Source organism: Vipera ursinii (assembly GCF_947247035.1).
Source record: "Vipera ursinii genome assembly, chromosome: 5".
Classification (NCBI taxonomy): Eukaryota; Metazoa; Chordata; class Lepidosauria; order Squamata; family Viperidae; genus Vipera; species Vipera ursinii.
The window spans coordinates 19376074-19389603 of NC_139518.1; the positions used below are offsets into that span (position 1 = coordinate 19376074).

The 13530-nt window shown below is 38.5% G+C and overlaps 1 protein-coding gene across 1 annotated transcript in view; it reads left to right on the forward strand.

The window, feature by feature from the left end:
* Positions 1–13530, forward strand: part of SI (sucrase-isomaltase) — a 132996-nt gene that overhangs the window by 9948 nt on the left and 109518 nt on the right. Inside the window, exon 3 of the mRNA XM_083364319.1 lies at positions 8926–8999. Within this exon, the coding sequence (XP_083220445.1) occupies positions 8926–8999 (74 nt within the window). The remainder of the gene's footprint in view (positions 1–8925; positions 9000–13530) is intronic.

Genomic DNA, 13530 nt, shown 5'->3' on the forward strand with positions numbered 1-13530 from the left:
GTCATTAGCTGATCCTCAACTAAAGAACATGAATAGTAGCCGATCAGAGGGGGTGAAGGGGATTATGCAGGAAAACAAGAGAGTGATTTTCTTTGCCCCAGCTTCTCATGGTGTATCTCCACCCACATATGGTATTCATCAGCTATTATTCAGAGGTTATGTTTTTTAAACAACAACAATAACAACAACAACATAGGTTTATTAGCTTGTCAGAAAAACAGCCCAAACCATAATTGATGGCAGAAGGACTGAATAGTAAAGCAACAGAATAGACTCAGCTCATATAAACATCCCACAACTTGGTTGCCAGCTGTTGTACAAGATGCACTTGAAAGCAATTTGAATGTCCTTTTGAATGGTCTTGCAGAAGATCATGAACCTGGTATTCCAAAGACTATGGGATTAGCACTCCTCTGGAACAGCAATAAACCCATGTTCAGAATCACCCCAAACAGAGGCTGACAAACCAAAAGGTGCCCCCTGCAACTGTATATATCAGGTATATTTGCATCAGGTATATTTGCATCAGGTCTGATCCTACTCAGGTACACAAATCTGATAGGTAAAGTCTTTCTTCTTCATCTGTTGCTTTTCCAAACTTGGTCTCCTGACTGGGTGCAGAGGTGGGTGAATAGGTGGAAGGAGTTTTAAAGACTGGTTAAACTTGTGAGTCCAGTCATCCATCAAACCATTGACATTACGGCAAGCCAGAATAGAAATGTTAACTGGAGATGAGTCCTCAGATCAGACATTTCAAACACACGACATCATGTGACGTCGCACAATGTATCGGGACGGTTTTGCCATTGCAACCAATGGGGTGGGTGCGGCTTCCACATGATGTGCTCGGCCTGTAGGCCGGCAGTTTAACACCCCTGCCTTAGATGCAGTTTAGTTGTTAATGCCCTTGTATAAAACTTTTGGCATTTGCCAAAAGGACTGTAATGCTTAGTTACGATTTACATGTTTATTCTTATAATTTTCTTACTAGTATAGAATATATAAGATTATATTCATGTAATTAACCAAAGGAACCACTGAGAGTTAAACAATATATCTGAAGCTCTCAGGAAGCTGAAATAAATAACTCAATTATTGCTTGATCATTGGTCCATACAAAGAGTGTCACATACAGATAAAAAGGATAAATCAACAGTGTGCATCCATTGGGCATAGGGAATCATTTAAAGCATGATTCCATGTAATATATTGTCACTGTGGCAATTTTTAGTATGGGTTAAATATCTACATTTGTAATTTTACTGTGATAACATTTAAAAAGCTCGCATCTCATTTAGTTATTACATCTTTCTTTCCTAGCCACATACATATGTATATACATATAATATACTATATATAACAATGAGGGTGTGTGTACATATATATATATATTCTCTCTCTCTCTCTCTCTCTCTCTTATAATAATTATATATATATATATATATATATATATATATATATATATATATATATATATATATATATATATATATATATATATAATATTATAAATATTATATCTATATAATAATAATTATATATATAGAATTATTTTGCAAAAACTGGTAATCTGGTTCACTGCACGTTTTAGACAAATTGCTTAAATGGAAGTCATTTGTTTCAACTATGCAGTGAAACAGTTGCTAGTCTCTGCAAAAGAAATGTATCATGGTAGAATAAACAGGTTATGATAAAATGCTCCCTAGATGAAAGTACATACAAAATACTCTAGGACAGAACCAAGTTATTTATTTGTATAATTGCTTTAAAATGGGTAATCAAATTATGTGGACATGTGCTTATACTAACAGAATATGTAGTCTTCAGAATAACATTATTGCATTTTATTGAGCAGAAAAAAAGAAATATATATTAAACACTAGTAACATTCATTTATATTATTTATATAATTTATTTATAACATTTATTTAAACTATTTGTTTCCAAAAATGTAATCAATAAAACAATATATTAATTCACTTTTTCTGTGCAATGTATATTATGTAATTGAACATAGCATGGAAGTGTAAGAAGTAGAATGTTTTAAAAATAGACATGATACAGTTATCAATAGAGTGATGATATTTATTTATTTATTGTAATGGTACTGAGGTCAAAGGCTGACTTAATGACAGGCTGTAGGAGTAGTTGAAAACTTGTTTGGTATAGTAATTAAAGGCACCAGATATAAACCAGAAGACTGAATTCTACTCCTGCCTTGGATACAAAACTGGGTGACTTTGGACCTGTAACTCTCAGCCCTAGAAAGGAAGCAATGGCCAGCCACTTCTGAAATCTTGCCAAGAGAACTTTGGGCACTAGTCCAGCTAGTCACTGGGAGTAAACACTGACTGGAAGGCCAAATGAAAAAAATATAGCTTGTATTTGTATGTTGGTATGGGCTCAGGAGTTATTGATGCCAGAGAGAATGTTGGAGTTGCAAGTTTATGTGGCAGAAATTGGAGTGAGAGTTGAACATTGACTGGAATGGGAAGAATGCCTTTCTGGACTATAAGTGTCCAGCTGCGTGTAGTATTAGACTGCAGATTGGATTGGATTGGATGGATAGATTTATTAAATTTATATGCCACCCTTCTCCCTAAGGATTCAGGGCGGCTCACAACAATAAAAATTAAGAGACATAAAATACAAAAAATAAAAAAGAATTAAACAATGAATATAAGAAATACGGGACAATTTACACAATAAAAACCAAATTAAAAACCATGGTCAGTCCAGGCCCGCTTGTTGGAACAATCATGTATTCAGGTCACGGTGGAAGGATTGAAGGTCAGGGGCCATCCACAGCTCCAGAGGCAGTTCATTCCAGAGGGTCGGCGCACCTACAGAGAAGACTCTCCCCCTGGGGGTCACCAGCCGGCATTGCCTGGCCGACAGAACCCTGAGGAGGCCGACTCTGTGGGAGTGAACTGGGCGATGGGAGGTTGACATTGGCAGCAGGTGACCTCGCAAGTACCCCAGGCCTAAGCCATGTAGGGCTTTAAAGTTAATTACCAGCACCTTGAATTGCAGCCAGAGGGCAACCAGAAGCCAATGAAGCTCGCACAGGAGAGGTGTAACATGGGAGTATCAAGATACTCCCATAAGCACCTGCGTGGCCGCATTTTGTACCAGCTGAAGCCTCTGGGTGCACTTCAAGGGCAGCCCCATGTAGAGAGCATTGCAGTAATCCAGGCGAGAAGTGACAAGGGCATGGGTGACCGTGCATAGGGCATCTCGGTCCAAAAAGAGACGCAACTGGCACACCAGGCAAACCTGTGCAAAGGCCCCCCCTGGTCAAGGTGGTTAGATGATCTTCCAGGTTAAGCCGTGAATCCAGGAGGACACCCAAGTTGCGGGCCCTTTCTGAGGGGGGCAAGAGCTCTCCCCCCATCAAAAGAGATGGAACATGTTGGACAATGCGAGATGCCAGTATCCACAGCCACTCGGTCTTGGAGGGGTTCAGCCTGAGCCTATTCCTTTCCATTCAGACCCACACCGCCTCCAGGCACCAGGACATCATGTCAAGGCCATCACTGGGTTGGCTCAGGCTGGAGATAAACAACTGGGTATCATCCACATATTGGTGATACCTCACCAAGCGGCTTCATATAGATGTTAAACAGGAGGGGGGGAAGAACTGACCCCTGAGGTACCCCACAGGAAAGGGGCCTCGGGGTAGATCTCTGTCCCACATGCCACTACAAACTGCAAATGGCCTGAGAGGTAGGAGGACAACCACCGTAAAACAGTGCCTCCCACTCCCAACCCCTTGAGCTGTCGTAGCAGGATACCATGGTTGATGGTATCAAAAGCCGCTGAGAGGTCAAGTAGGACCAGGACAGAAGAGCAACCCCTGTCCCGGGCCCACCAGAGATCATCTACCAGTGCGACCAATGCCATTTCCATGCTGTAGCTGGGTCTGAAACCAGACTGGTATGGGTCCAGATAGTCCGCTTCATCCAGGAAATGTGGAAGCTGACGTGTCACAACACTCTCAACAACCTTCGCTACAAAGTGAAGGTTGGAGACAGGACGATAGTTATTTAACAAGGCCAGGTCCAGAGCAGGCTTCTTGAGGAGGAGCCTCACCACCTCCTCTTTTAAGGCGGAGGGGAAGACACCCTCTGTCAATGAAGCATTGACAACTGCCTGGAGCCAGCCCCCTGTCACCTCCCCAGCAGCCAAAACTAGCCAGGAGGGACATGGGTCCAATAAACAGGTTGTAGTGCTCAGTCTATGCATGATCCTGTCCACATCTTCTAAAGACACAGGGTCAAACTCACCCCAAATGGTAAAACCAAGACCTCCTCTCTCCACCCCATCAGATTCTGCCCAGTCGGAGTCCAAACCAGTCTGGATCTGAGCAATTTTGTCCTGCACATACTGTACAAATTCCTCAGCCCTACCTTGCAAGGGGTCATCCCTCGGTCGCTGATTAAGCAGTGAGCAGGTCACTCTAAACAAGTTGGCTGGGTGGTTATCTGTGGATGCAATGAGAGTGGAAAAGTAAACATGCTTTGCCACTTCCATCACCACTAGGTAACACTTAAGATACGTTCTTAGCTGTGTTCGATCAGATTCGGATCTGCTGGACCTCCAACAGCTCTCTAGGTGTCTTTTCCAGTGCTTCATCTCTCAGAATCCCTCGGTAAACCAGGGGGACACCCGGGTTCTGCAACGGGTCAGAGGCCGCAAAGGCACAACTTGATCCAAGGCTCCAGCAGCCTCTCTCTCCCAGGCCGCCACTAGGGCCTCGGCAGAGTTGTGGGCAAGGGAAGCAGGAAATGTCCCAAGCTACGTCTGGAACCTCTCAGGGTCCATCAGGCGCCTGGGGCGCAACCACCTAGTCAGTTCCGCCTCCCAGTGGCGGGGGGTGGTGTACTGAAAGTCTAGTCAGAGAAGGAAATGATCGGACCATGACAGGGGTTGGATGGTTAAATCTCCCCTACCCAGACCATTAATCCACTGCCCAGAGATAAAAACCAGGTCAAGTGTGTGCCCTCCGTTATGAGTCTGGTCCTGAATTATTTGAGTCAGGTCCATGGCCGTCATGGAGGACATGAACTCCTGAGCCAACTCAGATGCCTCACCCATGGAAGGCAGATTGAAGTCCCCCAGAACTATGAGCCTGGGGAACTTAATCGCCAACCCGGGCAAGACATCAAGAAGTAATCAAGAGATAATCAACTGTTAAATACTCTTGCAGTAGGCTGCTTTCACTAGTAGAATTAAATATTTTTGTTCTCAGGATGGACATGGTGTTTTATATATGGTCAGATTCATTTTTCATCAGAAGAAAAAGTGGCCTAGGAATGCTTTGCCTTTGGTATGTTGAAGCCACTTGCACCCAGGCTGCAAGTGGTCCCAGCCATATGGGTCTTTTGTAGATTATGAAGATCTAGCTTTTCTCTGGGGCATCAAGTCAGGGTGGTGAATGGAACAGCTTTAATACTGAATGATTCTGGGCTGGGTCTTTTGGGAAGGCTGATTTTGTTTTAAAGGTATGTAAGCTGCTCAGAGTTGAAATTTGAGAGTTGGATTGTTATCTTAATAGAAATAAACAAATAAGCAAACAAGCTCTAGCAGCATTTAGTCTGCAATCCAGAACTAATTTAAGTACACTCAATGTACTTGATTTAATTCAGACTTAGTCATTAGTAATTCAGATATTCTGGCTTCCAGTTTGTGCGTGCGGCGCTTCTGGACTCAAAGGAACAGTCCGCTTCCTGCCGTCCATTACTTTCTTTTTTGGAGGACCCTGAAAAGGGTCAAAAATTGCCCTGGAGGGGTGATTACCATGATGAGGCCTTCCCTGTGATCGCGTAAGGGCAGCAGCCCTCTGCTTGAACCCTGGACAATCTTCTCTGGCCCGAAGAAAAGACTGGCCATAAAGATGGCCGTTAACTAAACCACTCCCTGCCAAAAGCCAAAAGCACTACCTAGCACCAAGAAGCAATCTGGAGGACCTGGGTGAGCCTTTACCTTTCCTATTCCCTTAAGCATCTTCCTGTGGGACTTTCCTGAAAATCTATTTCCCCATTTTTTGAGAAAATGGTGAATATCTACTCTGGGAACAAATCTTAAAGCCTTAAAGCTTTATAAGAAACTTAATTAATTCAGCAAAGAAATTAAGCAATTTCATCTGTATCTAGTAAAAAGCTCCTATTTTTTGCTGGGGATCCACTATCCTATTTTCTGTCTAAGCTGTGAATTAAGGAAAAAAATGGACTAATGCTACAAAAGTTCTATATTAATTTGGGAAAAAAGAAAGTTTTTACATTGCATTTTATATGTTATTGATGACATCTTCTGGCGAAACTTGGTACAGCAACTAAATTTCTTTTTTTGTTGTTGTGAGAGCTGACTGAATAACAGAGCTGTGCTTGACATTATTTTTAAAGATAAGTGTGGGAACACCTGGCACTGAAAACAACTCTTTCAGAGGTGGATAATTCTTATTAAAATAGCCTCCATGGAAGATTTAACTGCAAACAATAATGAAATGGAAGAATATATCCCACCACTTGACTATACACTGATACTGGACACAATTCTGGCAATGACAGAGCAAATCAAAGCCAAATTGCAAGAAAAATCTGACAACTCAAAGCCACCAAATCAAATTTCGACTTTAAATGAGGAAAAGATAATCCAAAACCAAATAGAAGAAGTGGAAAGTAACACTAAAATAGGAGACTTCAAAGAACAACAAATGCAACCTACAAAAAATCTTAAAGTCCAAACTTTAATGGCAACTACAAAACTTACAACTCAAAAAGCAACAGCACCTGAAGAAAGCAATACTAAGAGTGAAGACACTAAACGCCTTCAAATACACTATATTGAGAGTTCAACTAATCAAATGACAGCTATAACACCAGCTACTACTTTCTACCTAACCCAGATAGAATTGGAAGAAGAAAAAGACTTGACTGATATAACGACAACTCTATTACATCAATCATCAAAAACTGAATTATCAAAGCAAAACTACAATGGTTACAAAGGAGACATTTTCCTTGCAAAATTGACATTTGGATACGCTCCCTGGATTCAAATAAGGTGTATAGGAAAAAAGGGAGATACATTTGAGAATTTAAACATGCCAAAAGGGAAGCCCGATTGGCACAAAAGGAAGGCAAGAGTTAGATTTAAAAAACTGAATTTGTTTCTTTTTTGGGATTCCTAAAGATAGAGTACAAAAATATTTTTCATGGATTAAGTGGAATCTCTAAAAATATAACTGATTTTACATTTAGGTTTTAGATCTGTAAGGGAAAACAAAACTATATTATAGAATCTAGAATTTTATATATAAAAGATAGTATTTTAATAATTGTTGAACAGTTAAGACAAAAGATATCTTTTTAATAATTGGTGATTTGTTAAAATGAAAACTAGACTTTAATGGTAAAACATAACAATGTTTTGTAATGAACAATGTAACTTTTGTAGACAAGAGAATTATTCTTTATTGAAATAGGGAATTGTGGGTTACCCAAAAATTACGCTTTCTTTTGTATTTTAAAGGCTATTCTAGAATAATCTATTGCAATTAGATAAAATTTAAAAACAGGATATTGATATGTATTAGTGAAAATATATTGAAAATTTTGTTAATTGACTAGGTTACAACTAGAAGTGTATTAACTTGACTATTTTGACTATGTGATAACTAAAGGAATCAGAGAGGGAATCCCTGTTGATGCAACCTGAACTATTTACAACTTGTTATTTGTTATTTTGAACTACCCAACCACCATATTGCTTCACAAATCAAGATCACATGAAGTACTAATACCACTTTACAATGCCTTGGTAAGGCCACACCTGGAATACTGCATCCAGTTTTGGTCACCATGATGTAAAAAAGATGCCGAGACTCTAGAAAGAGTACAGAGAAGAGCAACAAAGATGATTGGGGGACTGGAAGCTAAAACATATAGGGAACAGTTGCTGGAATTGGGTATGTGTAGTTTAATGAAGAGAAGGATGAGGGGGGACATGATAGCAGTGTTCCAATATCTCAGGGGCTGCCACAAAGAAGAGGGAGGCAAGCTATTCTCCAAAGTGCCTGAAGGCAGGACAAGAAGCAACAGATGGAAACTAACCAAAGAGAGAAGCAACCTAGAACTAAGGATAAATTTCCTGACAGTTAGAACAATTAATCAGTGGAACAACCTGCCTCCAGAAGTGGTGAATGCTCCAACACTGGAAGTTTTTAAGAAGAGACTGGCCAGCCATTTGTCTGAAATGGTATAGGGTTTCCTGCCTTAGCAGGGGGTTGGACTAGATGACCTCCAAGGTCCCTTCCAAATTATTATTATTATTATTATTATTATTATTATTATTATTATTATTATTATTATTATTATTATTATTATTATTATCATTATTATTTTAGATTACCTTGCTAGGCCCCAAACATGGGACAAATGTTTATCTCCTGTGTCAGCCTATCCTGAAGGCCATCGACAGGCAGTAGTCACACCGGTGACAGCTCATATTTGTGTAAATTTTAAATTGCTAACAAAGAATTAAGGGAGACTGATATGCATTTCAAACTTATATATATATATTCTACAAGGTAACATCAACCTATTTGATTCTCTTCTAGAAATTAAATGCATTTTCTGTCTAATATCTGTAGATATTGATACATGGACACTCTCTGAATGTATTATCACAATTCTAGTAAGGATCTGAAAATCACAGTCAAAGTAGGGATTGTTTTTTGACATTGTCTGAATTTTATTAAAATGAATAATTGAAATGAACAATATTTTTGCCACAGCACAGTGAGGATTGCTCAGATTTGTTAACCAACAAAATACTTGATTGCTGCATTTGTGTTGCCTATTTATTTCTATTATGTTGATATTATTATTCTCTGGCTGATATAATAAATTGATTTATTTCTAGCCTTTTCACCTGCTTGTCCAGTTATACCTCTTCCTGAAAGAATAGATTGCATCCCAGATCAAGTGGCAACAAAGGTAAGAAGTACATACAAGTGAAATGATAATAATAACTTAATGGTTAATAATTATTAAATTATTAAATTCCACGAATCTTAAACAAAGATTAAACTAACTACTCCTCAATTTACAACAGTTTATTTCGTGAGCATTCAAAGTTACAATAGAACTGAAAAAAGTCATTCATGACCATTTTCCACCCTTATGACTGTTGCAGCTTCCCTATACCATGTGATGAAAATTTAGATGCTTGGCAACTGACTAACATTTATGATAGTTGTAGTGTCCTAGGGTCATGTGATCACCTTTTCTGACAAGCAAAGTCAATGGGAAAACCAGATTCACTAAACAACCATGTGATTAACTGAACAACTGCAGTGATGCACTAAACAACTATGGCAAGAAAGGTCGCAAAACCCAACAACTGTCTCACTTAGCAAAACAAAATTGGGATCAATTATGGTTGTAAGTCAAGAACTACCTGTATAACTGTAGATTACCTCCAAATAATAATAAAATAGCAAAATAGAAGAGAAAGAGATGGAGAAAATCAGAAAATAGAAAGGCCTGCAAAAAGAAGTCAAATGACTATGCTAAAAGAAATCCTAGGTAGTACCAATATTCAGAAGGTGCCTTGGGTGCAATCTTGAAACATCTGAAGCACCATTTGAATACCATCATGATTGACAAAAACACCATCCATCAGTTGCAAAGGGTAATTTTATTTGGATCTGTACTGATACTTTAATACCATCGAAGAACAATATCTGCTTACGCCAGGTCCTTGGGAAAAATTCAATAGATGTATAAAAATGATAAACTTCTGGCTAATCAGAGCTTCTATTTTAGACAGAGTTGCTGAAAATATAAATTTAAGAAGTTTGGGGTGATATTTTTATAAAGGAAAATTTGCTCCCTTTTCTTCCCTTTCCTCTCTTTCTTCCTATGTAAAGCAATCCTAAGAAAATACTGTATTTTGCAAGGTTACAAAGTGGTTAAGAAAGGGGGGAAAATGAGATAAATTTGTGCTATTATTCAAGTCAGAGTAAAGGTTTTATGTCTATATTGTTCATTGGTATCATTTTGGTTAATGAAAAAATATTTATTTCCCACACTGTGAAGATTACATTTTTAAAGGGAATATTTGCAAAGGGTTGGAAGGGTCAATGGAATTGATCATGCTAATTGAAAAAAGCTTGGCAGCCCTACTTATTTCTTTATGCATGCATGCAATCTCTTCTAAAGGCTCAGGAAGGTTTACAAATGTCATGTTGTTTAAACCATAACATGCATCATGATTTAGTAAGCTAACAGACTGAATTATTTGTTGGCACTCAAGTAGAGCATTCATGTAGCTTTTTGTGCCTTCACCAATATGCCTCCCCATTCTTCCCAAGTTAATAAGCTTATGCAGAGGAGTTTGAAATGCTGTAGAAGAATTTTAAGAAAAATTAGAAGAAAACAGAAAAAAATGTGTAGCAACAGAGGGAAAGAGACAGCAGGAAATAAAAAGTTGAAGAAGAAATCATTGTCATTGCCAGTATTGTCATCATTTTGTAGGTGGGAAAAGTTGGAACTGCTATCTTATGGGCCACCACAAAAAATGCTTTAGGATTGCATGGAGAGGAGGGGTGTTTGGGTAAACCCCAACAATCATCAGAGATGGGGAAGCCAATTATACATTTTTTTTCATGAATACCCTGATGCAGTTTAATAAAGACTGAACAGCGAAGATATTGTGTGGAAATCTCAATCTCCCAGGCCTGAGATTGGGAAAGACACATACCATCCATGTAAGATTGAGAGTGTCTTGGTGACGTTTTGACGAGGTCCCACTCGTCATCTTTAGGCTGGTGTCTTCGGCTTTGTGCTTGTGCGAGCAAAGCGTGCTCGGAGCTGCTGTCTCTCTACATAAATATTGGTGGGGATGTGTGGGGTGCTGGCTTTGTTGCTGTAAGCGGGTTGGTTGGCTGTGTTGTTACATCTTGATTGGTTGATGGCGTTATTGTTTGCAGATTAGTCGGCTGTTTTTTAACATCCTGTGTGCCTGAGGTGTTGGCTGTGTGTCCATTATTTTTTTGTGTTGTAAGGACCTGGATAATGGGCTGTGTGATGACACGAAGCCGAAGACACCAGCCTGAAGATGACGAGTGGGACCTCATCGAAGCGTCACCATACACACACACACACACAGACAGACACACATTGGTAATTTTGAACACCAAAAGATTTGTTCATCTAGCAACTGGTTGTTTTTTCCCCATGAAGTGGCCTTCCCTTCTGAAAATGAAATACTTTTCATAACCACTTTCTACACACTTTTTTTTTTAGAAATTGGGTAGTGTATGTATATGTATGGGTGGTGGTGGTGGGGGACACCATTTGCTGCTTAGGCGACTGGCTTGATACTCTGCTTCAGTCAAATGTGTCAAAAGGGAATGGGGAAATGTATTCAGTTGCTAATTTGATTGTGTATAATAGTCCACATTTAGTCATGCCTAACTGCATGTGATTCCTCTTGGACTACATTTGACACTGAAACTCCAAGTAGAGAATACTAAACTAGTAAATCCTTATAACTCTTTTTTATGCTTTTCAAGAGAAGACATGGGAAAACTTTCCTTGTTAATCAGAGGTTCACATTACTAATTCAGAATTGTGATCCTGCAATGTTATTTTGTTAACTATGGGAATCAAGTGATGGATTGGGTTTGTTCAAGGTAAAACATTATTTCTTTAAAAGCAAAACAAAAACAAGCAATCACAAAGTCTATATAGAGCAGGGGCCTCCAAATTTGGCAAATTTAAGACTTGTGGCCTTCAATGCCTAGAATTCCTCAGCCAGACAGTTTTAACAAGCATCAAAAAGCTAAACAGGATTTGTTAGGACCTGGATGGGAGAACAACAGGATCAATATACAGAAAGGCAATCTGGAAAGAAAAATCCTGCAAAAAGTAAAAGATAAAGCCCTGTAACCAAGAAAATTGAATGGACAATGTAGTGGGAACAGTTGAATTCAGTTTTAAAATGTAGGTTCTTTTTTTCTTTCTTTTAAGAGCAAATTATGGGAGCACTAACAATATACCGGTTATTTTTTATAGATTTTTTTTTCTTAAACCCCATTAAGTATGAAAACAAAACAAAACTTTTCCTAAAATTAGAAATAGAATAATTTAATAAATATGTCCATGTTAACTGAGGAAATTATTAGAATTAATAAGCATATTTACAACTGAGAGTCATTTTGAAGTTAGTCATGGAAAAGTTAATGTCATGTACACAGGAATTTTGCTCCACAGGAATTTAGCTCCAAAATATTTTTCTTCCTTCTAATCTATAATTCTTTTGTGATAATAAATTTTCAGTGAAAAAAAACATTTATATTAGTGATTAAGAACTTTTTATTTAAATTCATTGTTTGTAATGTCATATAAGAGGAATCACATAGATTCTGGGATAACATCCAAATGATGGCTGGTACTTGATTCTCGATTAATACACAACCCTCTTTAAAGATCAGTTACAAAAAAGAGATTAGTGAATCAAAGGAATGAGTGAAGACTTCATCTTTGAATGTATTGCAAAATGCATTTTAGCAAAAACATTTGCAGTCAATAATTTGTGTGTGTGAGTGTGTGTGTGTGTGTATCTTTCATGTGGAAAGTTGAGTACATAAATGTATATAAATGTCAATGCTATAGGGATAAGAATTGACTCCTGTAACTTAGAAAACCGAGATAGTATTTGTAAAATACCATCAATGTCTTTCTACTTCTGCTTAGTGATGAATGGAACCAGCCGAATTTGCTTCAGCATTAATCCAGACCCAAAGTAATTCCTTAAATGCTTATACATATGAAAGAAGATGTTGTTCTGATATAATGGAAAAATGATATAGCATTCTGAGCTTCTTTCTCTTCCAAAATACTTAATAACTAATGTGTTACTAATTAGTTAAAAGACCCTTTTTATTTCCCATAAAAGGTCTCTGTGCTGCTTATGGAATTAATCATTTCAAGTACAGGTTTAAATTAATATTTCTTCTTTATTTCCCCAGCAAATTTAACATCTGAGTATAGATTCAAAAAATGCCGAAAAAAGGTGTTGTTGAGGAGGGAATATATGCAATGGTGGCCTTTCTTTTTTAATTTGTCAGTCCTTTGGGATTTGAGAGAGTTAAATTAGGAAATGGGTACGAATAATTCTTGAAAAGGTCATATACCATCTATCTGCTTGCTCAAATTTCCCTCTACAAATGAAAGATTTATTTGGCATAGTGTAATGTCTTGGCACTCCTAAAAGATATGTTTTGCAACATTCTGACATTGGTTTAGGAGGCAGTGAAATAAAGCTCCTGGGACATGTAAAATTCACGGCTCAATTTTGAAGATCACATAGGAGCCGTGACCAGGGGGGCTTTTGCACAGGTTCGCCTGGTGCGCCAGTTGCGCCCCTATCTGGACCGAGACGCCCTACGCACAGTCACTCATGCGCTTGTGACCTCCCGTCTGGACTACTGCAACGCTCTCTACATGGGGCTGCCCTTGA